This window comes from Desmodus rotundus, chromosome 10 (assembly GCF_022682495.2).
Source record: "Desmodus rotundus isolate HL8 chromosome 10, HLdesRot8A.1, whole genome shotgun sequence".
In the NCBI taxonomy this organism is placed as follows: domain Eukaryota; kingdom Metazoa; phylum Chordata; class Mammalia; order Chiroptera; family Phyllostomidae; genus Desmodus; species Desmodus rotundus.
The window spans coordinates 2,476,585-2,504,420 of record NC_071396.1 but is presented as its reverse complement, the minus strand read 5'-3'; the positions used below and the strand labels follow the sequence as shown (position 1 = coordinate 2,504,420).

The 27,836-nt window shown below is 42.1% G+C and overlaps 1 protein-coding gene across 5 annotated transcripts in view; it reads right to left on the bottom strand.

Annotated features, from left to right (window-relative positions):
- The window catches only part of DENND1B (DENN domain containing 1B), a 139,181-nt gene that overhangs the window by 31,519 nt on the left and 79,826 nt on the right, over positions 1-27,836 (bottom strand). For 4 of the 5 annotated variants that reach the window (XM_053913258.2, XM_053913259.2, XM_053913263.2 and 1 more), the window contains 4 exons: positions 25,706-25,751; positions 20,952-21,053; positions 9,379-9,504; positions 5,127-5,228 (listed from right to left, as the gene is read on the bottom strand). In XM_053913258.2, coding sequence (XP_053769233.1) covers positions 5,127-5,228; positions 9,379-9,504; positions 20,952-21,053; positions 25,706-25,751 — 376 coding nt within the window. The remainder of the gene's footprint in view (positions 1-5,126; positions 5,229-9,378; positions 9,505-20,951; positions 21,054-25,705; positions 25,752-27,836) is intronic. The other variant, XM_053913260.2, reaches the window with a different exon arrangement.

The following is a 27,836-nucleotide window of genomic DNA, read 5'->3' as shown; positions in this document are numbered from 1 at the left end:
AAGTGGAGTCAATTTAAAGACTTTACTTGTGGTTTTAAATGCACCTCGGTCTGCGATATTATTCAATGAAAATGAACATTCCTCACTTCGGTGTTTAAAACACGACGAAGCATAAAATCAGTATTTTAACCATGCAATAAAACGTAAAGTATAGACTTGACGACAGACGTCTTTACAAAAAAATGAAGACTCTGTTCTGATCAGATTCACAGATTTACTTGAATATGTGGCCAGTAGACCAACAGGGATGTCTTTTTCCTTAAGAGACAAATCATGTGCTTCTCGCCGTTCTTTCCTTCTCCACCATCGGTGCATTCGTGGCATTTAATCTAAAACCCCCACGCCATGGTGTTCATCAGGGTTCTGATGACTGCAAGAGGTCTGGATGTATGTTACATAAATATTTAATTGCAGCCGCCCAATCAAAACTCTGAGCATGGCAACAATATTTGATTCTTTTAAAAAGCTCGAAAAAGACTGTTCTGGGGACAGAGGGTAAGGGGGCGATTCTTTGCCCAGCTGGGCAAGAGGACCACCTGCCCTCCCTTGCGCCAACCTGAGGCCCAGCGCCGCGGCCAGGGAGCAGCACCGTAACACAGCCACACCCCCACTGGCCTTTGCGGCCTGGAGCAAACATCACCGTGTTGCAAAAAATTATCTCGTAGAAGCAACCCTTCCTGGACACGAAGATAACTAATCTAATAAAATTGAAGTCTTGAGAGCTAGAGAAAAATACATTTTAAATGAGTCAGAAATCTTTAGCAATTAAAAAAAACTGAAATACAGTAAAAAAAAAACACCTTACTTTTAAAACATATTAATTACTTAGGGGTCTTTAAAATTCCTTTTCTACATAACATTTTGGGCTGAAAAAAAAATAAGTAGTCTGATTTCAATGTTTCACCTTATAAATGCTCCGTAAACCTTGACAGGTTAGTGAAAACTGCATTAAAGCGCTACAATAAATTGAGTCATCAGATAGTTAGGGACACCTGCGAAATGCAAGGTGTTCAGTTAGTAGCTACGTATAAACACAAGCTGTTGTAGCAAGTGGGAATAAGCGAGGTCAGTATGGAGCTTAAATCAAGAGAATGAAGTATGTGAAGGAGTAGCAATATATGGTTATTCGTATCTCATTTCAAAGACTAGGTAATCACAGGACCGTTAAGTATACTTAGACCACCGTGAAATAATGAACAGAAGAGCACGTTGAAGGGTAGAAGAAGCCCATTCAGGGCGATTCATTATTAGAACGAATAACTTCAAACAACGTGAATCCGACAATCGCACCTTCCAGACCTCACCTTTCAGACCATAGGGGCCAGAACGGACCCATGATCTGGCCAGTCGCGCGCTATCTTCCACCGACCAGTCCATCTCTTCTGGTCGGCCGTCTCTTCTCAGCAGTTGCCTCCAAGTCCTCTCTGTCTCTGCTGCCGTCTTGGTCGCCCCACAGGACCGTGGACCAAGGCCACCCCTCCCTAAAATCTACGCTGATTCTCCAGTTCCCGCCTGCCCCTGGGGAGTCCCCTGCTCCTGTTCTATTTACTTTTTCACACTACTTAGCTCTGAACACGCTACATACCTCATTTAATTTACTCTCTGTCCCCCTCCGGCTACAGAGGAAAGACTCACAGAAGCAGACATCCTTTCCTGCTTTGTCCTCCCAAGTGCACCAGGCACACGCCCAGTGTAGGGGGGGCGCTCAGACCAGACGGCCGAATGAGGGAGTGGATAAAGAATACTGAGGCGCGAGTTTCTGAAACTTTAGTGCATGTGTTGTTATGATATTGCACTAAGAATGTAGATTCCTGGGTTTTGACCCAGGACCCCTGATTCGGAACTTTGGAAGGTGAGCCTGAAGGATATCACCTTCAGTGGATTTTCTACGTACATCTGGTGCAGCTGCTCTGAGACCACACTTGGAAAAACACCGCTGAGTCCCTACTTGAAATTAGTCAACAAGGAAGCTTACAAAAACGCATCCTTGCGCTGAGATGCTCTCTCTCTCGTCTCGTTCATTCTGTCCTCAGCCAGTGAGTCTCCACAGCCCCCCGGGCCACATTTCACTTCTCCCCTCTTTTCTTGTTGTGAAATGTGCTCGGTACAGTGGCCCCTCACGGCCATCGTCCGGCAGGTGTTTCCTAACACCCCACACCTGCTGGACCGTCAGTCCCACTAATGCATGTGTTGAGCTTAGCTATAAATTATGTACCATGAATAACCAACTATGGGTTTCTTTTCTAAAAAGATTAACAGGAAAATGTAGAAATTTACAAGAATTTATTGTTTATGTTAAAAGCTTCCTGAAATCTTCCAAAATGTCCAGCTAACATGACAGAGAAACGCCTGACTTCTGACCCATTGCTTTCATCCACCGTCTTATTAGTCAGAGAAAGTGGGTCACGGCAGAAAAGAGAGAGGACCCGGGCTCTCGCTCCACACAATACACCACAACGTGACTCCAGGTTTAAAGTCACAGGCCCCACTCAACCTAAAACCCAGTGACACTCGACTCCTTCAATTTTTGGATTTTTGCTACATGAGTTCCATTGTGTTCGATTTTATAAGCTTGTCATCTACCAAAATTGTCAAAGCATTTTCACGCCTATTCCTTCTCACGGGGAGTCACTTGGCAGCTTGCATTGAATTTCTTTGTTTTGCAACATTAAGTGCCTGTTCATATTCGTTATTTAGATACAAAAACACTTTACAAGTGAGCCGTATCTTTACAGAGCCTACAACTCAAGGAGCCAAACAAGCCAATGACTATACAGGGTGAATCCAAAATGCTAAACTTTAAATAATTTCAGATTTATAGAGAGGTTGCAAATACAGAAGAAAGTGCCCACTAAACTTTATCCAGAGCTCACCCCCCGGCCCCCAACGCTGACATTTGGCGTGACCACGGTACAGGACCGAAGGCGAGGAACTGGCACAGGGACAATGCTGTGATGTCATCTGCAGATGACACTCAGGTCACAGGTAAGAGCCCTAAAGAGAAAGGCTTAAATCCTCGTACAGTGAAAGAAGGATGGGGCTGTCAGAGCTGCGGACTCAAGCAGCTGCTTCTGGGATCTCTTCCAAGCACACTATCTGCAGAGGAGTTTGCCCAAAGGGAGCCCGCTCCCATCCGCCTCGGTTCTGTTTACTTCACGGTATCACGGAATGGGAGAGCGGGAAGCTCTCTCGGGCTGCGTGACCTCTGGGGCTGACCCACGTTACAGAGGCAGAAACGGAGGCTCGAAGAGGTTCAGAAGTCACCTGCCACGGATCACACAGCCGGCTGCTGGCCCCTCCAGCAACGTTTAAACGTGTGCTTTTTATGCAACACTTGAATAATTTAAATCATTATGACTTAAAGTAATTAATAATTTAACAATAACAAAACAAACTACCAGAACGTTCCCTTCCTTAGAGGGCCCCGCCCCGTGCACTCCTTGCTCCCATGGCAAAGGCCACGGTCCCTCCAGCTTCTCCTGTGTGCCTCTTTCTTTGTCATTTTATCAAGTAGATGTCTCCCTAAATGACACATTATTTAATTTTTCTTGCTGTTGAACATTACATGAAAGGACTCATCACATTAACTCTTCAAGGATTAGTTCCTTTCACTTCATTCATTCATGTTTTGCTGCAGCTCATTCATTTCTCTGCCGTTCTACTGCATGAATATAAAAATTTACTTATTTCAATACCAATGAGCACCAGAGATAGCTACCAGTGCTTTGCTGTGATGAGCAATTTTAGTAAATGATTTTAGGGTGCGTAGTTCAGAGTAGAATTGCCAGGCCATAAAAAATGTGCACATTGAAGTGGTAGCACCAAAGTTTTCTCTGGTGCACTTTCTGCCTAGTTTGCTCATTTATATTGTTCTTTAGATTTCACGGGTAAGTAAATCAAAAGGTATTTGTCTTCTCTGACTGACTTATTTCACTTAGCACTATATCCTCTATGCCCTTGCAAATGGTAAGATTTCATTCTTTTTTATGGCTGAGTACTAATATTGCATCATATACATATACAGATAGATAGATAGATAGAGATATATATATATAGATATATAGATATCACTATACATATCACTATATGTATCACTATACATATATCACCATATTTAGTGATGGACAGTTGGGTGGCTTCTGGATCTTGCCTATTGTAAATAATGCTGCAATGAACATAGGGGTGCATGTATTCTTTCAAATTAATATTCTGGGTTTCTTCAAATATATGCCCAGAGGAGAGATCGCAGGGTCGCAAGGCAGATCCATTGTTGGTTTCTGGAGGACCCTCCACACTGCTGTCCACAGTGTCGGCACTGGTCTGCACGCCCACCCACAGTGCACGAGGGTCCCCTTTCACGTTTGCACCATGGCCCTGGGCGGAGCTGGTGACCCACTGTAGCTCTTCATTGAATGTTGAATTCACACAGCTAAGTTTATGCTTAAAATTGTCACATGAGACATAAGAAAAGCAGGAGTTAAGGACCTAAATTGTGTAAACAGAAACTAAGACCATGGCTACACACTGGGATGAAAGACCAGGGGTGTCACACCCCCCGAGTTCCGGCGTCAAGCTCCTGCCTTTGGAATGGCAGTTTCCTTTTCCGAGCCAAAAATCGAGACACCGTGTGCTTACAGATGTTTTTTTTTCTTCCTGAATTTCTATGTATGGCTATAAAAATTCTTGCAAAGCTTCAAAAAGTTCCACGTTTATGAATTACTTTATAAACCAGGTTACACTGGGACCGTCCTGTAAAAAACACGTTTTGTTTGCCATATGCATCTACCATCCCAAATAGCTCCTCCATCTCAGACGCCCCACTGGAGACTAGTCACGCTGCTGTTTCGACCGCTCATGACCCTCTCTCTTGGTAAGACCACCAGCTTAGCACTTTCAACGAGGAATTTTCTAAGAGCAAAGTCATTACTACATAATATTTTTGGAGTTCCCTGCCATAGATAACTCTAGAGTTACAAAAGAAAGAAAAAAACTCTTGAAATTCCATCCAAGATGTTTGCTACTCAGGGTTGAGATGTGATGTGGAAGTGGCACGAATGCCTTAGAAACGTTTCTGTTCCTTTCTTGTCACCGTCTCTTACAGAAGGGCCGGCGGAGGCCACTCTTACCTGCTTGAAAAGTTGGAGGTTAACTGCGGCTTCCAAGAACTGTTTCATTGGGCTCGAGCGGTGCTGCACGAAGCTCTCCTCACAGAAAGTGACGGGCTCGCCCTGGAGGGAAATGAAGAATTCCCGGGCGTCAGCACAGACGCAGAAAGAGCCTGTCTCTGTGAAGAGGCACAGGAGAGTCACGGAGAAGGTGCAGGCGCAGAACCAAACTCAAGGTGCTTCAGCCGGACCGGAGTCAAACAGACCCTTCGGCATAACAGCTGCATTTCAGGCCCACAGAAATACGCTCCCCCCTCGCCCCCCGCCTGGCAAGCCTGCACCATAGCTGCCCATTCGAAGATCGCTTGGGCTCTTGAAATCACTCGGTTCCACTCCTTCAATGTAAAAAGAAATCTCCTCCAAAGATGGAATATCCTTAGATTGAATTATGCACATTCAAAATAACATGCATCCAGCAATTCAAAGTAACCTCAAGTGTATGACAAGGCTTTTCTTTTAGGGGAGCACAGACGGGTGTTTTGCTTTAGTTATGTTAAAGGGATTTCCTAACTGAGATTTTACTTCTAAAATATTATGTTTCATATAGTAACTAATACAGAGACCCTTGACTACATGTCAGCCATGCTCTAAGTCTCTTACCTACATCCTCTAAACCCCCCCAAAATATTATTACTTTTTTTTTCTTACACTTGAGGAAACTAAAGCACCGAAGTTACATACAACCAGCCAGTCCCAGAACGAGGATTTGGTCCGAACCCAGACAGGCCGGCGCTGGGTGGAGTCATGCCCTCGTCACTATTCCACACTTTACCCAGCACATTAGTCTGATCTCACATTTTCAGTCTTCAAAAGTAGCCACCTCGCTACTGGCTAAGACCCCCCAAAAGGAAAATCTCCATTATCTTATCTAAATCACTTTCCAACAACTTTAAGGAGTTGTATTTGTCTCTGTGATCAGCGGCCAGCACAACTGACTTGTCGACCGTGACTGTGGCGCGTGAAGAATGTGAGAGGCGCCGTGAGAAAATGCCTCGTTCCCGGAACCGTCCCGCATGCTCTGAGTGCTTAATTCATACGGTAAGTTGCTCTTTGGAAGCATGCAGGCCACATGGTTAGTATCTGCATTGGAAAATAGTATTTGCATCTCCTGCGGCTTTCCCTGACTGCCCGACCCCTGCTGAGGCTGGGGGGAGAGGAGGAAGCCCTCCGAGTGGTGCGGAACCCCAGGCAGACAGAACCACACCCAGAAATGTGTGGCACCCTCAACGAATGATTTCCCGGATCCACCCGGGCACTGAGGGGCCCACACCATCCCCTCCCTTGAGAACGTTGTAAGACTCCGCATCACGAGTTGAGTTCCCATAAGCGTATAATGAACGCCCTACGCACACCTTCACTTAGGAGAAATGTGAGGGCAGGAACTTTATCTCAAGGCCTGTGTGACATCACAGCGGACCCCAGAGAGAGCAGACGCATCCCACCTGGGAGCCAGAGCACACGTGGGAAGACCAGAATCCAACGCACGTCCCAACCCTTGCTAGCTGGGGACCATAGTAAAGTTATTTAAACTCTATAAATGCCATTTTCCTCTTCTTTTAAAAGAAAAAGGTAATATTTTAAAGGCTTTAAAGATTAAGTGAAAGTGTTTATCTAAAGGGCCTATCAGTGCCTGGAACCCACTGGGTACTCAGTGGTCAGTTACTGTTTTAACAGAAATTAATAAAGTATATGAGTATCTGTAAAAATAATAACATAAGAAATACAATGAATAACATATTAAGAGGGAGAAGAAGTGTGTTAAAAAAACACACACATGTAATCAGTTCACAGGCAGAAGGGGTCGTATGAACTATCCCGTCAGGGTTGGGAAGGAAGGGCGGCCATCGAAGGCCAAGAAGACGGTAAAAGCGCTGCCAGGAAGAAAGAGCCTATAAGTGAAGGTCAGGCATCTGAGGAGCTTGGGCCTTTGGAGCCTCAGGCAGGATTCTCTGAATTGAGGTCCAAGCTTAGGAAAAAAGCAAAGGGAGACACAGGTGGCCTGTGCTCCGATGCCCGGGGAGGGGTTGGTCCTAGAGCCTCTGGTCCAAGACCTACCCGAGACTGTTGCCAAATGTAAGGGAAACAGTGGTTTTCCTATGTGTGTGAGCGATAGCAAAATTCTGACAAATAGTATCCAGTTAAAGAATCGTACCTGGTTAATGCTACTTAGGAATTCTTCTTCTTTTTCAATTGCACTCTAATAGCCAGAGGATGCTACTGAGATATATATATATGTATGAAAAGGCACAAAACCATTAAATAATTGGAACTTATAAACTTGGCTATTTTTTACATGAATCACAAAAATATGCCAAAGACATGTGCCTATTATATAAATGTCCACAAAGAGTTTATAAAATAAAGTACATGTATTTTTAATAAATTAGAATACAAGGTAATTTGTAAAGGTAATGCCTGAAATAGCAAATGATATTTTGTACACATTAAAAAAATAAATAATTTCCCTTACTATTGCTTTTGATAATAAATAGGAAAAAAATAGTCAAAACACACTCATATACTTTCAAAATTTAGCTTCCATTCAAAGTCTGAGTCGACAGACAGGTAAAAGGCAGAATGAAAACACCATCCCAACTCCCAGAAAGAACTGGCGGTAAAAAGAAGAAAACATCAAACAAAAACGGAAAAATGTAGATAAATTAACAAATACACTTATAGTGAGATGGGATCAGTAAACAGAAAGGTATCCTAGGATGACATTACGTATCTTCCCACAGATGCCAGGAAGCTGGGCTTTCGAGATGTTTAAAAAAAAAAGTCCAAGTCATTGGAATCATTTTCTCAGTTAAGGAAGGAAAAGGAAAAATGTAGACTGTAAACATTACAAAGTCCTTAAATGTGACATAATTCAAGCAAAGTGATACTTTTGACTTTTCCTCCTGGATTGTAAACTTGAAATCAATCTCTCTTTTAAAAAAATCGACAACTCAAATTAGTCATTCTGTCTTTGAAACTCATTTTTGTCTTCACTGATGTTTAATAATCTGAACCTGAATATGTGCTCTTGGGATACAGACGGCTGCTTTCCAGTCTTTTAAAAAGACCTTGTAACTATGTAATTTTTGAAACTCCCCTGGATGAGATACGTGTCCTGTGTGCAGTGCCATGAGTTCTGTAATGCTTTAAAAATAGACACATATCCCCAGAAGTTCAGCTGGACACAGTTGCTGGTGCAGAGGCAGCAGCTCATCTGCCTGTGTACTCAGAGACTCCTTCCTCCCACCCGGCGACGACTCAGAGGCAGGAGGGCTGCCACTGGGTGGGAGCTACTGAGTCAAGAGTCAGTGTAGAAAAAGGATAAGCCATTTATGTTTGTTTAGTGCATCATAGTTTACGGTGGGGTTTGCACACCAGTCCTGAGAGGTCGACAGGCGTGAAAACTGTCCTTTTACAAATAGGAAGACGGAAGTCAGGGGAGACTGGGGAAGCGGGTGGAGGCTGTGCAGGGTGGTAACGGTGGGATTCCTTCCCACAGACGGCAGGTCTCATCACTGACTCGGTGTTCTCTATCCAGTGCGGCTTATTCATCTGGTCACGGAAGGGCAGTGAAGTAATTTTCACAAAACCGACTAGCGTACTTAACCAATAATTCAGAGAGAGAAACAAATATATTCCAATTTCTACCTTTTGGAACAATCTCAGATCTTGGCTACAATTCCCCATAATAACCATTTTAGGAAATTAAAACAAAAAAGAAATGGTGAAATGAGCTAGAATATGCTAAATGGATGAGCCCATTATGAATTAAAAGACAATAAATCTCCAAATATTACAGAATTTTCGAGTTCTAATATTTTTAAACTTTCATTTTGTACTGATTTCTAAGCTCATTAATGCAATAAACCCAACTGTCTGGTTAATTTCTTAATGATGTTAACAAGATGGGGTGGTTTTTAAAAAATGCGTTAACACCATTCATTAGTTAAGAGGTAAGCATTCCAATTTTGGAAAGATAAACAGGGTGACATGCAAAAGAAATGTGGGAAATGTTAATTCAAGGTTCCTTAAAGAGAAAAAACCAAAAAGTCAAGAAATTGGAGATGGAACCTAATGTGTTTTTTTAAAAAAGCACATTATTTTGGACTTTGAAAGACCTTTAAGATACCTTTTTACGACGTGCTGTTACAATGTTGGACTTAGTTTGCCCCATTCCAAAGAGCTATTAAGAAGCAAATGCAAATAGCAGGCTTACGGGTTTGTATCTCAGCGCGTCCCTGTAGGATCCAAACAAAGCAGCCTGTGCCCTCAGGAAGGCCCGGGCCACGCCATCCCCTGTCGCCGTGGACTGCTTCTTCAGTTTATTTTTGAGGGCCGAGACCTGCAGCACGGGGAGGAACAGTGAAATTAACACCTCGGAAATTGGTCCGGCGAGGTACCAACCCAATCAGCAGGCCAACCACCGTGGCTGCAGGTCAGCCCCAAACCCAGCCTCCTCCCGAGAGCTGTGTCTCTGTAACTGCACGGAGCACCTGCTGGCCCGCTAATTGAAACGAAGGCAGGAACCCAGGGAAACCTGCTAATGCAAATCGCTTCATGCTCTCTTTTTTCCCAAGGCCTCTTGACATAAATAAGCTTTAATTATTTTACGGTAAACTGCTTGTGAGCCACTTTTCTGCAGATTTTTAGCAATTACGACCTGTGTCTCCTCGTTCTGAGATGAAACCGGGTGGGTCTGGCTCATTTCTGCGCTGTGAGGCTATTTGTTACAGATCCTCTAGGATCACTCTACTATTTAATTTTATTTTTGGAAACCTCATTTGCATATGCAATTTCCCAGTCATTTGCTGAATAGTTGTGACCATTATCAGATAAAAGGAGGGCAATGAGGTGAAGTTATCGAGAACCTACTGTGAGTAGAGAATTACGTTACGCAAATGCTACACTGTCTCATTTACTCTTCAGGGTCTTCTAAGAAAAGCGTTCTTGTCACCCACTATGAATGAAGAAACAGGAGCTCAAAGATGTGGATCAGTTTGCCCTCCCTGGTGAGCTAGTAAGTGACAAAACCGAGACATGAACCCAGCTCTGTCAAGTTTGAGTTCATGGGTGGTTTGAGTTCAATGGCATTGCCTTACAAACTAGTAATTAGATTAAAATATTAACGTGTTTAAATTATGCCTATTTCTCTTATCTGGGAATTGGCATAATGGGACCTTTAAAGATTTTATTTATTTATTTTATTTATTTATTTCTAGAGAGGGGGAGGAGAGAAAAGAGGGAGAGACACATCAGTGTGTGAGAGAAACATCGATTGGTTGCCTCTGGCACGTGCCCCACCGGGGGACCAGACCCACAACCCACGAGTGGGCCCTGAGCAGGAATTGAACCAGCGACCTTTGGCATTATGGGACGATGCCCAAACCCCTCACCAACACCAGTCAGGGCCGTGAACGGGCATCACTTTAAAAGGCCCCTAAGGTTGACATAATTTTTCCTACATTTCCATCCTTTAATTTCAAGTTCTGTGGATGTTAAGGAAGGCGTATTTTATAAGAAGAGCCCTTGCTTAGATGAACATTTTGCAAGCACAATCGTATTACGGACATATTACTCCTTTTTTCGGGGGAGGTGAGGTGATGTGTACACCGCATGATGAGACAAATCCTGGTGGGACCGCTCCCTTCTCGGAGCAGGCTCGTGTCCTGAGGAAACTACCAGGTGACAAAACACTGTCCCCTCCCCTTTACACATATACAAGAACATGCAAAGAAGGGGTGTTTTTCTTTCTTTATGCAAGTGGTCCTAACTACTCCTGCTGATGATGATGGTAACTGAAGTGTCAACCTAATTAACAACTAAACTTTGAATAATGCTAATGAGAAGTGAACTGGGGCATCAGAGGAGAGACCAGCTCTACAGGTGACAAACCTTCCATGGGGGTGACATTTCCAGTGTAAAGTCACAGTTACTCTGATCTGATCAAAGGAGGAGACCCCCATTGGGTCCAATTATAGCCGTGGTTTTGAGAAAATGATTGAGTTGCTGTGTTCATCAGCTATGCAGAAAGGCCTCGGCAATACAGGCTTCCCCCCAAAGCTGTGATCTTTTCCGTTTTATATCCAAGCGCCATAGATTCAGATAAAAGTTTAGAGCTTGATTCACTTAGCCCACAAAGTGCATACACCAGAACTCATTTAACAGGAATTTTTTACTATTAAAATCTAACCTCAAAAAAGGCGCATTGTTAGGTAACCCACACATCCAAACAATAAACATAGTTGAAGGATGCAAAAACCGTCCTCTGATTGATTTAATGTCCTCCATTCTGAGGTTCATAATTATGTTATTTTTTTTTAAGTTTCAAACGCCTTTTAAGAAAAGCCAATATATGTATGTGTTTAATTACTGCCTCCAAAAAAGGGTTGTAATGGAAGTCTTTCCAAGTATTATAAAAAAGTACATGATTGGGTTATTTTACTTTTTTATCCTCACCCGAGGGCATTTCTTTTCTTTTTTAAGAGAGAGAGAAACATAGATTGGTTGCCTTCATACACACCCCGACTGGGGATCGAACCCACAACCTAGGTATGTGCCCTGAACCCTCAACCTTTTGGTGTACGGGAGGACGCTACAACTAACTGAGCCGCACCGGCCAGGGCTGACTGGGTTATGCTAAAATTTTACTTTACAAAATTAAAAAAAAAAGACATTTAAAACTCTCATGCCTTATATCTCTGCTAAAGAAAATTCCTCAAAGAGTATTTATTTTCTCTATGAGACATGGAATCGACAATTTGGTTCTGCACAGGTATTCAGAGGACGATCATAAAGCACGTGGTCACAGAGAGAGCAGGCAACTCGAAGCTCTCCTGAGCGGGCAGCCCCCAGCCCCCAGCCCCCAATGGCTGGACTGCTGACCCAGGATATTAACCACACCGCCACCAGCCCTTCCTACCAGTGAGCCCACTGCTGACACTCGGCAGAAAATAGGAAGGTTGAAACATTTGTCCTAGAACTCTGCTGACAGTATGGTGGCTGTGGGACACCCGAGCCCTTGAACTGAGGGCTGAACTATTTAGCCTGAACTGATTCTGCTGGGAGTGCAAACTATACATTCAATTTTCCAGACTCAGCATGGAAAAGGTAAAAAAAACCTCATTCATAATGCTAATTTTGATTACATGATGAAACAATAATATTTAAAATAGATTGGGTTAAATAAAACAGAGTATTAAAGTGATTAACTTTACCCATTTCCTTTGACTTTTTCATGTGGCTACCAGAACATTTTCAGCTGCATGTGTGGTTCCTATGACGTTTCTACGGGCCAGGGCTCTTCCACGTGAGTGTTCTGATTTCACGCAGCTCTGAGAGACTAAAAATTACTGCCTGGCAAGAAATATGATCACACTTTTCCTTTGCCTATTTCTACACCATTTCAACCCTTACAGCAACATAAAACGAGTTTGTCTTGACTCGCTCTCGGTGGGTTCTGCCTGTCAGAGGGTCGGAGTGGGTCCCTGTTTTCCGAGACCAGAGGGCGGCCCAGGTAAGGGTTTCTGAATGCACAAAGGAATGCTCAAGGATGGCCTTTAAAAATGAAACTGATTTTTAAAGTCAGTTGTAGATATAAGGGTGTGACTCTAATATAAAACGACGCTGTCAGCCGGGCCGTTTGCCTGGCGCTGGGATCGGGGTAAATTATCACCCGCTACCATCGGCCCTTTGTGGTGCTAATTAGCTTTTAGCGGTTTTTATCTGTAAAAAAGGGTTATGTCCCCTGTGCACTTTTTCAAGGCTCCGTTTGGGAAACAGCATTTTCTGCTTTAATTTCCAAACTTCTCGGTTTATAAAATAAGTATACCTCTTCCCATGAAATCCTCAAGTTCATACTCCCACGTAACATAATTCAGAAAAGCATTTGGGTCCTCAGTCAAGTGTTATTATCGCACAACCCTATTATGTGTTAATGAGAAAGTATAAATTTTTTTCTCTTTTTATAGCAAGCAAGTCTCCATCACCAATGGTGAAAGGTTGCTTCAAAACTGACATTGTATTTTATCACATTTTTCAGTCTGCAAATATTTTTCAAGTGCGATTAAATGTTATAGTAAAACAAAACAAAAAAGGAGTAAAAATAATTTCAGAAGTAAACACCATCTGACTGCTCTTATGAAGCATTTCAATGCCTTTCCTACAACGAGAACTCAGGCTCCTGGGCAGCCAGCCACCCACAGGGGATCGTAACCAGGAGCCCACTGCGCGTGGAGAGTATCACCACCAATTCTGCAGGTCTGCGCTTGGAGCACTAGAGTGACTCTGAAGCCAAGGAGGAAATGACATGAGCAAACATAATAAACAGGCACAAATTAACGAAGCGCCAGCCACGCGCACAGCCTCTGAGTAACGAAGCAATTACACCGGCAGGGGGGTGGGAAGAAGGGACATAAACACACTGAGTTTTTCAGAGAAGCGACACGTTTTTTTCTCTTGCTTGATTTTTAGAGGCAGCTCTTCTGAGAGACTAATACACTAACCACCGTGTCCAGAAATTTTCACTTAACGTTTTAGGGCCACAGAGAGGAACATCAGCCGCAAGCACAGGAGGTAAAAATAAATGTTCAGAAATAATATTCAGATAAGCAACACACCCCGAACGTGCCCCGTGATGAGGTTTGTGAGGGTCTCCTTCACGTAACTCAACGGCAGTCTAGAAACCACATGTGTGTAGAAAGGTTAACGCTTCTAATAACCATCTGCTTTAGAAAAAAAAAAAGTTACGAAGTTAAAAATCTTTTATTCTCCCACGAAACATGTGTTCTGGTTCTCATATGAATCACATATTCAATCCCTTTAATCCTTCTAACATTCTGGGTTTTTTTAAGAAACAAAATTAACCGTTCCTTCTTAATATAGTTTTCTAACAAGCTTCTATTTAAGGATTAAAACAGTAACCTTTAACTTTTATTAAATGAAAAGCATATGATGCCCTCCCAGAGGGTATCGCTGCCTCGTTCCTGTGTGTGTGTGAATTACCTACCAGACCCTAACAAATGTGGTGTCATCTACGACTCATTTCTCTTCAGAGGCATCTTAAAATTCAAGGCAACCACACTCTTCTCCTGCCACCGCACGCCCAACTTTGTGCCAGTGTCTCCAATGTCACATCGGTCCTGTGGCTCTAAAAGGGATCTCGTGGGCCCTCTTCAAGGCCTCGCCACCTTGTCTCCCACAGGCGGCACATCGGCCCTGTCCGTGCGCCCTCTGGTCATCAGTCCACGTCTGCCCACTGTTCTCTAAGTTCCGCACCGTCGAGTTTGAGCAGCGACGAGCGCTTACCTGGCTGACGGCAAACGGTCTCCTAAGCGCTGTTCCTGCTTCCTTTCCGATACCCAAGGGTCTTCAGGACCAGACCCCAATGCGATATTGTTAGAAGTCAAAGTGAGTCTCACTCTTCCTCCACTGAAAGTCTCCGGTGAGTGTCCAGTGGTGCCGAGGGTCCTTAATGAGAGCTACAGGTCTTTTACGACCTTGCGCCTGCCTGGCACTAGACCTGCCTTTGCACAGCCCGCTCCTTTGTTCATCCCAGGACAGCTAGCCAGGGCTTCTTCCCCTTTCTCCAATGGGCCCGCCTCTCCTCCCACTCTGCTCGGCTTCCTCATCCTCGTCATCCAGCCAATTTCGCACAGATACTTTCACACAGCCGAGTGGCTGAGCCACGGGAGGCCGACCTGAGCGTGCAGACCAGTAAGAACGGCACGTCAGCTTGGCTAAAATTATTTTCCCTTCAGCTCACCTGGGACAGAGATGGCTGTCCGTCCAACAACACCCCCCCTCCCTTTCTTTGGTCATAAAAGCCTGAAAGTGTTGACTGGTGGGGGTTTAGCTCAGCTGTTTCCCCACATCCCCTGTAACTTGGTGTGGCCATGTGGCCCGACAGAGCCCGAGTTCCAGGAGACCAGTATCTACATCTTCCTGTTCGCTCGGCTGTGAGCACAATGCAGGCGTATAGTGGGTGCGCTATGAATATTTGGTGGTGGGATGAATGAATAAACTAACAAGCCGTCCCAGGCACACTTCTAGTTCAATGGAACAGGATGTCTGTGGTGGGGCCCGGGAACATAACTGATTCAGGAGTGCCCCAAGTCACTGTGGTCTCAGCAAGATGCGGGGACTGACTGTGACAGAGCTCATAAGGTCATGCCCACAAGGTCCCTTAAATATGGAAAAGCCAGGAACGTAACGGAGTAGAAACAAACTGGAGAGTATACATACTACATATACTACATATATTACACACACACACACACAGACGTGCATACATGCAGTAAGAGAGACGCACGCTACTGAGATGACACAGTGAAGATAAAAGACATTAGCGGAAAAGCTAGGCAGTTTAGTGGGCAATGAAAAGCTATGGGAAAGCCAAGAGCCTTCTTGAGCACTCGACATCACCGAGGGTAGGAAACTATAAACGGACGTAAACCAGGCACAAGCGCGGAGGCGTCAAGGGCACGCTAAGGCCGGGGTCCCTGTAGAGGGACGGTCAGTCTCTACTCCTCTGCAAGAAAAGAAGGACGACCTTTTCAGTGGTTGGAAGCCCAGTAGTTAGGGTGTTGCATTACTGTGTTTTGCTCTTATATTTAAAGTTGATGTTTAAAAAACTATACACCAAGAAAACAGTAGGGAAAATGGCACAATCTCTAATACTTCACTTATGAACAACAGTAACAAAAAAAACTTTTCATAAACAATCACATCTCTGAATATAACTACTTGAGAGAGGGGCACGTTTCCACAGACACCCAGCGCCGGGTGTGGAAGCTCACAGCTGCCCTCGCCAGGTGGCCCCCCCCCCCTCCCGTTCCCAGGGCAAGGGAATAAAATCGGGCTCGCACAGCCAACAAAGCTTGGGTGAAGCATGCCTCCAGGTTCTTCCTTTCCTGACTGTGAAAGTCAGATGAAAACACCCTCATAAAATGCTCTAGGATGGAATGCTAAGCTAAACGGGGACTTGGAAAGCATCTCCTATTACGAAAGATAAAAGAAATGCAATCCTATTTCGCTTCCCCAAGTGCTTACTGACGAGGCCTGCTAGGCACACAGGGGGCTCCAAGGCTGGTGGCTGGGGCAGCCACGCACACCTGGGTGTCCGGATTCTAGAGGTGTGGGGGGAGGGCGCATAGCTGCATGTCTCCGGGGTGCAACTGAAAGCTGGGTTTGTCTCCTGAAGTCTATGCTAGTAAACTAAAAAAAAAAAATCTCTAAATCACCCTGGGGCCTGGACAACAGGGTAACAGTGTCATCTTGCTAACCTGGCCACTCCAGACATTTCTGGGAGCTCCGCTCACTGTGAAACACAGGAAGCATTTCGGCAGAGCTGTGGCAAACCTGGAACTAATATAGTATTCCCTGGGGCCTTTTTTTTCCCTTTATAACATGCATTATGACAATTTAACATATTAAACCTTCATGTTAGATTAGAGGAAAAGCCAGTGGATTAAATATATCTATTGACTATCTGTGCAGCTGTGAGGGTTAAATTTGTTCATGGACTTAAATTTTTTTAAAGCTAATTTTAAAAGTTCTCTGAACAAAGCCAATTCTTTTCCAAACTTACTCCCACATTAATTAACTCACTTGAATGCAGATGTCTAAAAAACTATATATTTCAAGTCAGAGTTTTGGGTTTTTTTTTTTTTCTCTAATTCTTTAGGCTTTCAGTGATTTTTGGTAATTCAGAACAATTTGTGTCTTTTTCTACATCACAATAAAAACATTAACCTATTCCTTCAAGAGATGCTTGAAATCCGCACTATAAAAATAAATGGTATTTATTTTATATAAGCGACTCCATTGTATAATAAGGTCTCTTCAGGTTCCAGTAATTACCTATGCTGGATACTGAGCGTGGTCAGCCTGCGTGGGACGTACTGCGGTTTACAGTGAATTGTACAGTAACTCGTAAGTGTACTCTATTTTCTACGCACCTTGTAATAGAAAATAAAGCACCATGTTCCAATCCTGTTCTGGATGGGACGAAAACGAGTGGCTAACACAGCGCTGAAAACCCTAACTTAAGTCCAGGAGGTCACCGCGCTCTTTCCTCACCGAGATCAGAACGGAGAGCGGGCTCCCGTATCACGTCGTGGAAGAGGCGCTCTCTGCACTGGCTGCCACGTCTGCGCGAGACGGACCAGGGTCTGGTGCTGCAGCCTGGTCTGAGGGGCAAAACCCACAGGACCACAGCTCCAGACACGCTGTGGACAGTCCACTTCCCACCCTTCACCTTCAAAATAGGGAGAAACCTGTTGACCTGCCTCCGGGTATATTATGCTTTACAATTTACTGAGTTAAAATGATCTAAAGACAGTTAAACATAGAGGTCAAGATTCACTTTCTTAGCGATGAATACTCAAATGCGTGCAACTTTTTCAGATGTCAATTCTAACCTCTTTCGCCTGTAAGACTTAGTTTATAATTGTTTTAACTGAATAGTCACTTGAAGACAGATTTCCTAAATCTCATTATAATTGTAATTAGCTTAATTTCCCGACAAGTAGGGTTGACCTATTTATTTCTGAAATAAGAATTGTCCAAGTTACTTTAAAAATGTCAATGATGATAAAAATTAAAATGAGCAATAACAGCTTAGAAATACAATGTTTTAAATTAGCATATAATTGAAACTAAATTTGTGAATATATTTGGAATGGGGAGGGCTCTCAATAATGCATTTTCTTAAATTAAAATGACCGCACTTGCGATTTCAAATGTTACATTTAATCAAACTGGGCTTTTCCCCCCTCACTTAAAAATATAACACAATAACACTAATTTTAACTGACATTGTTTATAGCCCTAAAATTTACTTTTTTATTTCACAACACTCAAACTACATATGCTTGAAGATCTCTGTATTTGGTACGGCCAATAAAAAATAAAATCACAAGGCAGTCACAGACAAAAACGACAATAGTACATCATAATGGATCGCCTGCTTTTAAAAGTGATTCCATGTAATAATCAATATCGTTAAAATCACTCCCAATAAAACTGGGGTTTCGTTTTCTTCTAGTGATCCAAATCCGGAGTGAAATGATGAAATCAAAAAACAAGTGCTCTTGTCAGAAGACAGGAAGAGAGTTTTTTCCCCGCCCTTACGGAAAACAAAGGGCTCCTGAGCTCCTGGCCCTGATTTATTTTTCCAATTTTCAATTCCTTGAGCAGCGGAACTGCTACTGGCAGGGTCGTATTTCTAACAGTCAATAAATCTACAATATTATGTGTGAATATTGGAATGAAGCCATTAAGGAGATTACAGCATGCGGCGCAGCAGAGGGTCCGCAGGAAGAAAGACGAGTAATTCGGGACAACTGTGACCGCTGACCCGGGCGCAGCCGAGGCTGCTGGCCAGGTTGACGCAGTAATAGGGAGCACGTGCACCCCGAGTCGCCCGGCCTGCCGGGAAGGGTGGCTGCCCTGCCCGGCTGCACGGTTTTAGAGGCCCCCACTGCGATCTCAGTTAATTGACTAAATAACCAAACAACCCCAATGGAAATATTTTTCAGGCTTCCAGGATGTTTTATTCACTCAAATCTCACACACACACACACACACACACAAATTCAGTAAGATCATTTGTGACTTTTTAACATGCCTCATTTGAAACATTTACAATGACAGAAAATAGGACTGGCTACTTTACCGTGTTTCCCACAGGACCGTAAGAGATGGCTTTTGGAAAACTGATAAGAAAGCTAAATGTATGAGAGATGGTTGAACAGTCATCTAAAATATTTTTAAGACAAGGACTATAACTTAAAACATCTCCTATTGCAGTCAACAGTTTCAGCACTACCTGAGAGCTAGTTCCATTTCTGCCTTCTTCAAACGTGTTAAGTCCACGGCTCCGGACTTCACGTACATGCACGGTTCTGTCTCCACCCCGATGTCCCTTCTTACGACTCTTTCTCACCCTTTCAGTTATGGCCAGCTCGCTGTTACTGTATGATGTTCCCTTGTGTCATTTTACATATTTAGGCTTTTGTACCTGTGTGTATTTTTAACTCCTTCGCATACTTAACTAAACGTGGTAACAGCAAACTAATTCGACTAGGAAAGCACTACTTCTAAATTCGAAAAGAACTGCCCTTCGACACAATGACTGTTGGAGATAATTTTTCTCAAGGAAAGAATGAGCTTTCATTAAAGCAGATTGTAAAAATGGAAAAAGCTGACTTCTTTCCCACTTTTCTTCCTCTTCTTTAAAAGAAAACAATCCTTTCTCCTTAGAGGCACCAACAGTAGCAAATACAAGCACATAAGGAAAACATTCTTAAAAGTTGGGTCTTTATTTCCATAATTACTTCTCTCTCCCATGAAGGATACTTTGATGGATTTCCAAATGAGTAACTCTAATCATTTCTAGCGGCTTCTGCAAAATTTTTATAATGAGGCAATCCAGTTATAATGAGCTAAAAAGATAATATAATTCTTCACTGACCTGGGTTTGGATTTGTTCGTACGTAGCATTAATTTTACTATAGTAAGATAAAATACTTCAATTTAATTTGCTTCAAGGTCACCAAGTATTTTAGGTTATTTATGGGCATAAATAACTTGATTTCAATTTTAAAATCATATTTTCCCATCAGTAGCCATAAAATTAATAAAGTTTAGTTTTACCGTATTTTTTGAGTTTGAGATTTTTTAATTTCATTTTTCAAATTCCCTAATAATGATTTCAAAGTACTTGCAATATTAGAGACTCACAAATTTGAATGGAGATATTTTTAATTCTCAAATTTTAATATCCCTGAAAAGAATGATTTTTAAAAGGGGGACTATTTTAACTTAGAACTATGTTAGAAAGATATTTTTAAACAAGCATTGAAACATACACAGAAACAAGACTAGTCCGCATTTTTGCCCTGTTACCAGGAACATGAAGGCCAAAAAATGCACTTTTGGAGACTACTTCACATGAAATACAGAATATATCCTATTATAAGCTGCAGACACACGCGTGTATGAGCACGCGCACACACACACACACACACACACACACACACCCCTTTGCAAGATCAAAGACCAGGCGAGAACTGGCACTTAATTTATCAGCCTTTACAGACAAAAGACAGTTTTCGTCATTTCAAAAGGATCAGATGTCTTTTATGACAAACTGGGCCTGCAGTTTAATTTACAAATAGAATTCTAAGTAAGCAGTCTTTGCTCTGCCACAGCAAATGACACTCCGCGTAGGTTTTCATTCTTGCGGCCCTCAGCAGGACGGAGAAGATTAAAAATAAAACTGAAATAATTTAGAGAAAACAAATAAATGTTTCAGAAAGTTGAGGGAGATCAAAGCCAGAATTTTCTGACCCCAACTGTACCAGCATTTCTTATTATATTGACCAGCACCATCAGATCATTAATTAAAAGGAATGGCGCTGGCAGGTGGCGGGGAAGCAAAGCCGGTAATTGGCTCCCTTCTTTTTCCTTCAAAAACTCTCATTCTTTTGCAAGACATGCCACTAGGCAGACAGAAATGCCTACTTTGTAATATAATGATTAAGATGAGATGAAGAGACGTACGTTGAAAGAAGCCTTGCCTAATGAATGCGCCGAGCTTTTTAATTACGGTCCCCCTTTTACAATAAGGAGCATCAGGCCCCACTCGGGCCCTACGGTGAGCCCTGGCACACACTCAGCCCCTTTATTCCGGCCTTTCACAGGGGGCGGAATCGCCCTTGCCGATTCCAGGCTCCGGGAGAAAACATATATATGTATCTATGTTCACCACAAAACGCCCCTCGGACTTACCACGTCACTCGGGAGGTTGATCAAGTCATTAAATGGTGATTCTAAAGTGTTTGTGTCAACATTTAACATAACCACATCCTCCAATGATTTATTTTTCACTCTCTGTTTAAAAAACACAATTATAAATAAACATCTTAGTATATTGTCCAAAATCTAGTGAGCTTAGAAATGTAGAGAAAATTATCTTAATGCATTAGTCTGGGAAGAAGAAAAAAAAAGGAAAATACATTATGAAAGAATATAAACAACTTTGTGAGGAAAGCGTTTGTATGTAACCGTTCAAAAAGATTGGGTAAAAAGGCTTAACATAAAATATTTGCTCATCTCAATACTGTTTTGGTTTAGAGATACCGAGTATAATTTCAGGACCAAAGAGGGTTACAACGGACACTTACAAAGCAGGCATGGCTACAGTGAACTGTAAAAACCTACACCCTCTAGATTTGATCAACTGAATTTCAGTCCTGGGATGGAACCTGTGTCCAGGTCTATATACATTTTCAGCATAAATCGTAACGCAGATCTCACATAAACCAACTACAGTTTAAAGTAATCCGCATTTTCTCTGTTTCCATTTCAATTTGGTCAAAGTTTAGGATGATGACTGAAAGTCAAATGAGAAAAAAGGACAGAGAGGGCAGGGATAGGCAGCTCATTATTAGTAATAGTTATCACACAAGTTTCAACGTAACAGATCAAATTTAATGGCCTATCAGATTAACTATGTGACTTACTTGCTTTATTTGTTTGACAGCTTAGTCACCTGGTCAAATTATCTCAATATGTGGACACATAGTAGCGAATTAGAATTTCACCAGATTTTTCATACTTAAAGAAAATATTCAGTTTGTTTCCTATTTAACCTAATGTGAATACTTACGTTATATACCACTAATAGTTTTATTTAAATGATAGCAAACAGTATTATTCCCTAATGCAAATGAGGTGCTCATTAGTGAAATATATCCATCAACTCAGAATTCCATAATTGTGTAGGTCAACTAGCGGTAGGTCAATTAATTTCAGCATGATATTTTTTAAAGGGACATTCTAGAATAACGGCTCTTTTGGAAATTATTAAATACCTTAAGTTTTAAATTGGCCAAACTATTTTTTTGGTTTAAGTTGGGCAAGACTAAAATTTCCCTGACTCATTTAGAATTTCAAATTTATTCACATTAGGTAAAATTTTATGTTCTAGGGAAGTGGTCATCTTTAGTGCTAAGAAAGCCATCCTATCTATGTAAAGTATGGATTCACGGGGGGCAGCGCATGATGCTAAAAATCCATCTTGTAAAAGACATTATAATAATTCTAAAGTAAGGCTCAAAACATGGCCGTTTTAAGAAATTAGCATTTATAAATGAACCCATTTCCTTTCCTTTTCATGTGTATACAATATGTAAACAAGGTTTATAGACCCAAATACGTACTTATCTATATTACAGCATAACTACAAAAATAACATTTTATAAACAAATACATATTTCTATTAATGCATTTATGTGAAAAAACTATGTCATGATTTTGATTTCCATCTTCAATTTTAAGTTGCCCTTTTAACAGAAACTGTAAAGTTAATCTATAAACCTGATGCAGTTTTTAAAAAATGAAATAGCCTAGAATAAGGTCCACGTGACCCCAAAATGCTTTGTGATGGCACTAACAATAAACTCTGAATGAGGGAAACCAGTGTTAATATGAAATGTGTACTTTTTTCAAAGCTGCTCTTAGTTTTAAAAGATCTGACAATAGCTGGAGATTAAATTTTGTTCAAGGGACCACCAAATAAAAATGGGAAATGTACCCTGGCTGGTGTGGCTCAATGGAATAAGCACCAGCCTGTGATCCAAAGGGTCGCTGGTTGGATTCCCAGTCAGGGCACAGGCCTGGGTTGCGGACCAAGTCCCCAGTAGGGGGCACTCGAGAGGCAACCACACGTTGATGTTACTATCCCTCCCTCTCTTTCTCCCTCCCTTCCCCTCTCTAAAAATAAATAAGTAAAATCTTTTAAAAAATAGTGGAAAATATATTCATTTGATGAAATCAATACACTGAGACCTCTAAAATGAGATCAATTTTCTATTTTAAAAAATACTATCTAATTTAAATCTTTTTAAAGTTGGAGTAATGTCAGTGTTTACCTGTTTTCCCTGCAGACTGGACTTTACCTATTGTTTCTGCTAAATAGAAGCGGATGGCCACACAGCAGATAAAATGGCCCCACTCTCTCTCCTATTTTTAGATCATAAAAAATAAGAAAATACGAGAACATAATTTTCCTTTTTCTTCAAAAACAGGAAAATGCTCTGAGGACAGAGACGGGAAGCCTTGCGCAGGAAGGTGGTCGGTGTGCCTCCTGTCCCCTGCAGAGGCCCTTCCAGGGACCGGGACTGCATGCCACGAATGTCACCAGCGGGCGGTGGCACAGAGGCAGCCACGTGGCCTTGTGAAGTTGGGGCCACATTTTGTTTACAGGTCTTTCTGCACTGAAGCCACCCACCCCCCCTCCGCCTGCAGCCCCCACCGAAGTGCTCCTGGTCCTGGTCACTGCAGGCCTCCCTCAGCTGCGGGCTCACCCCGAAGTCTAGTGTTCAGGCAGAGCACAAGGTCCTCACCCCGAATTTTGGGAGCAGATTTTCATTTTAAAAAGAGATAGTGAGCCATCTGTCACTCATGATTACATAAAAATAATTAAAAGGAAGATTTAAAAGGGTATTACTTTCACATCTTTGAACAATTATGTTTAGAAAGTCTTGAAACTGTCTTGCCTGACAGGAAATAAGAGACTATTTGATTCTTCCTTTAAAAAAATGAGTTGTAACTGCAGCCAAAAAAAAAAAAATTATAAAAAACTACTTCAGTCTCATATGTGAAATATGTGCCTAGATATATTTACATTTTAATTATAATACCACTTATATAAAGTTTAAAAAACACAAGAGACCAACATTTTAGTGGAAAAAACTGCGGAAAAAGACAGAGTAAGAATGGAACCGCGGCATGGGCATCTCCCATATGGATTAAGGGGAGAGCTACCAATGGCACCCGCCTAGTGAAGGGACGCTCCTGAGTTCCTGCTGCACCTCCTCACTCAGCATGAGACCAAGCACGCTGAATGAAGTCTACTACTAAGACAGTTCAGTAAATCCAGAGTAAATAAGGCACAGAGAGCGTGGCCAATCCACTCACGGCTCCCGACAATCTCCTTTAACGATGGGAGCCAATTTAGAGCTCGAATAGACTACTTCTCCAAGACGGTCCTTTAAGGGGTAAGTAATTCTTAAACGGCTCCTTTTAAAAAGTACTATTTTTTTTTCTGTAGGTGTCCATTAAGTATGTGATCAATTTAATTGAATATTTAAAACATGTATCCCTTTCCACAATACTTTGGAAAGCTGAATCATTTGTTTTAAAAGTTGCTATAGAATAATTATGCCAAAAAAACACAATACTAACAGGTATAATCAACAACTTTAAATATTTTTCATCTGTAAAAATGAATATATTGTAAAAATTACATACTGTCCTAGATACACTACTTAAAAAAAGACGTGTACACTAATACCAAAGTCAAACTTGATCACTTTTTCAAACCATGCCAACCCAGCTCGGTGAGACCAAGCACCAGTCAAATGACTGATGTGTAGCTTGCCGGTCACGTGATCCACAACCTAGTAACAGATTAGTAACCGCTCACTCGTGTTGCCTTTTACACAGTCTGTCCCTTCACTGCAGGTGCCGTGGCATGTAAGAACGAATTTTCCAAAAATAACAAAATATAAAGAGTCCTAATGTTATCCAGCCCAGACTTCAACGTTAAAAACAAATCAAACCTCCGAAGGAAACTCGTTCAAATGGCTTCTTCACTAAAGGTGAAACAAATACAGAATGTCGGCTGAGGACTCCTGGATCAACACAGCCGCTGTGCTGTGTGCACGGATGTGTACGGCGCCGACAGCCAGTAAGAAACCAAATCTCACTCACTTGGGTGAGAACTCGGGTGAAAGTTCCAAATGCACAACCAGCAAAAAAAAAAAAAAAAAAAAAATTTTGAATGAAACTGAAGTCAGCCAGCATCATGCAACCACGTACGGTCCACGTCCTTCGTGCACTGCTTCCGATGCTGATCTGACAGGAAGTCCTCTCTGGAAATCTCACTGATTTCAGGCCCAAGGTGGGTTCACTCCAGTGACAACTCGAGTGACATGAATCAGCATGGATGACGTGACGACAGTGCAAAAATCTGCCACATTTCTAATCCCCATGGAGATTGAAAATTAAAAATAATATAAAGCTATGCTCATGATCAGTGCATGAAAACCACCTCTTTGAAAACATACTAAATATGTTAAAGTGAGTATGTCACTTCGATAAAGTGAATCGAAACGAAGTTTGCAAAGTAAACTTTCCCTTTACCACTCCTAATTACACAAGCTCTGACTTCCCTATGTATGAAAAAGTCCCGAGCACCAGGAAGAAGGTGGACCACTAAGAACTGAAGCTTTCAGGATGTAAAACTTACCATATGATTTCTACCATCCAGAACCTGTTTTCATGGGTTTTACATCATCAAAGAAGACCACTTAGTATACAAATTATAATGAAATTATTTCAAAGTGACCATGTAAGTGTGCGAATACAAAATTAGTCACTGCTTTGCACTAGACAGGTGATAGTCTTTCAAGGACAACTGCTCAAACTATGGTTTTGTGAGTGAGTTTACTGCTATCGCAGGTCTGAAAGGTACTCACCTCGATGAGGCTGGAGTGTATTCCAATCAGGTAGGGCATTGGAGCGCTAGAGTAAAAAAATACATACATATTCACTTGGTTCATGAAAACCGAAACAACGATCCAAATAATTCCGTATGCCTAACAAACTAAATGTGTTAAATGCACGGTTCTAATATAGCACGTTATAGGTATTTGAAATTATTCTACATACAAAATTCAACTCTGATCTTAAAGGCCATTAACAGACTCCAGTTGAAGCCGATTTATATAAAAATCACAAAATCATTTATAATTAATTCAAGATGTAATGCCTTAGAAAACTTTAATGATTAAGAATATTAGGGTCTAGGACACAATCTGAGTTGGACTTTTTCATATACTTCATATCAACCCTGAATATTATTTCAAACAGAGGACCGTGCACTTAATCATCGGTCGCTAATTAATGACTTCGTGTAATATTTCCCAATAAGTGATCTGTGAAAATTATTTTCAGAGAAAAAGACTATTATCAATTAAGTTCAGGACATGCTAAATATTAACTTCTCATCCTTAATACTCATCACATTTCTTTTGCACACTTTTTTTTTTCATTCAATTAGGTTCTTATTTCTAGGATTTTCTTAATATAGCATTACTTCATACCTACTACCTGGCCAAAATTTTTGACTCAGTCAGCACCAAGTATTCATGAGACCTACTGTGTGCCAGCCCTACTACCTCCGGGAAGCTGAGGTGCGCAGCCCCTCCCCCACTGGCTCCGTCTCCGCGCTGCCTGCTCCCAGGCCGTGTCTTTCACTTCCCATTTCACACATTCACACTTATCCCACCTCGACTTTTATCAGTAAAACAATTGTAATAAATTTAAAAATATTCAAAAATGTTTAAGAATAAAATTAATTAAGTCAACCCCAAATCTCAAGAGCACCCCAGGTGTGCTGGTCGGGGGCCTGGGACCAACAACAGGCAACACGGGCAGAACATGCCCCCCCCCCCCCCCCCCCCCGTGGGCCTCACACTCCAGCAGAGAACACCGTCACGGACTAACCAGACTTACTGGTGGTCTCAGAAACGTTTCTCAGCACATGCAGAAGGAAATTATTCAATTTGACATTTCAAAGTTAAAATTCTGTTTAACAAGAAAACATGAGAATGGACAGATGTCTACGAAGGTGATAAAAATGTGCAACTAAACAGCTAGTGAAAAAGAGAACATTTTTTAAATGTCTTCGGGACACACCTTGGTGCTTCGCTGAAGGCCAACCTTGTCTGTTAATGAAACCAGACAAGCTTCCTTCTCCAAGGGCTTGCACGGTCTTCCAGGCGCCGCTGGCGTTACTAGCACAGAGCTGTGGCGTCCTGCAAGTCCCCCTGGCTACTGACACCAGGACCCGATGAAACTAGCGGGCACCCCTACAGATCCAGTTTTCCGAGGAACCCTTAACAGTTCCAGGTGTGTGAGGAAGGCTAAGCACTAACTTCAACATCCAGAATTCACGAACAACATGAATGGCTGAGGTTCTTACTCACTCACTAGCGTGTCCATCACGTCTTATGCGCTAGATTCTAAGCCCAGTTGTGTTTCCTTTGATAGAACTGTGCCTTCCTACTTTACTGCAAAAGATCTGGTATTCCGGACACTGCACTGGACTGAAAGGTGAGTGGCTGGATGGCCTTATAGGCCTGATAGACCTGCTGCCTTCAAAAGGAAGCAGGACAAATACATGGGGACACTTCCACTTTTGCTTAACGAAGGGAAGGCCGGCGAGGTCCCTAGTTCCTGTTCTCCTCTCTGGAATTCCTTCTGGGATTCCATAGAAGACATAAAACATATGTCACTAATTATATGTCTCCCATGACTGGGTTCAGGCAACTTTCACAAAGCGGGGCAGGCAACGGCAAGATCTTAAAATACGTCAGGCCCTTGACACATCGAAAGACATATAAAATTATTAAACTCCCTGTCGGCCCCAGGTTGGGTTATCTTACACGCCAGAGTCATAATGCAGACAGCCCACGGTACCTCGAATTCCAAAGCACGTTGTAAGAAAATGAGCATTAATCAAAACATTTATATCTTTTAAAAATAATTATTACGTCCATTTTATAGATGTTGGAGGATGAACATTGAGTGGATCAGACCTCAGAA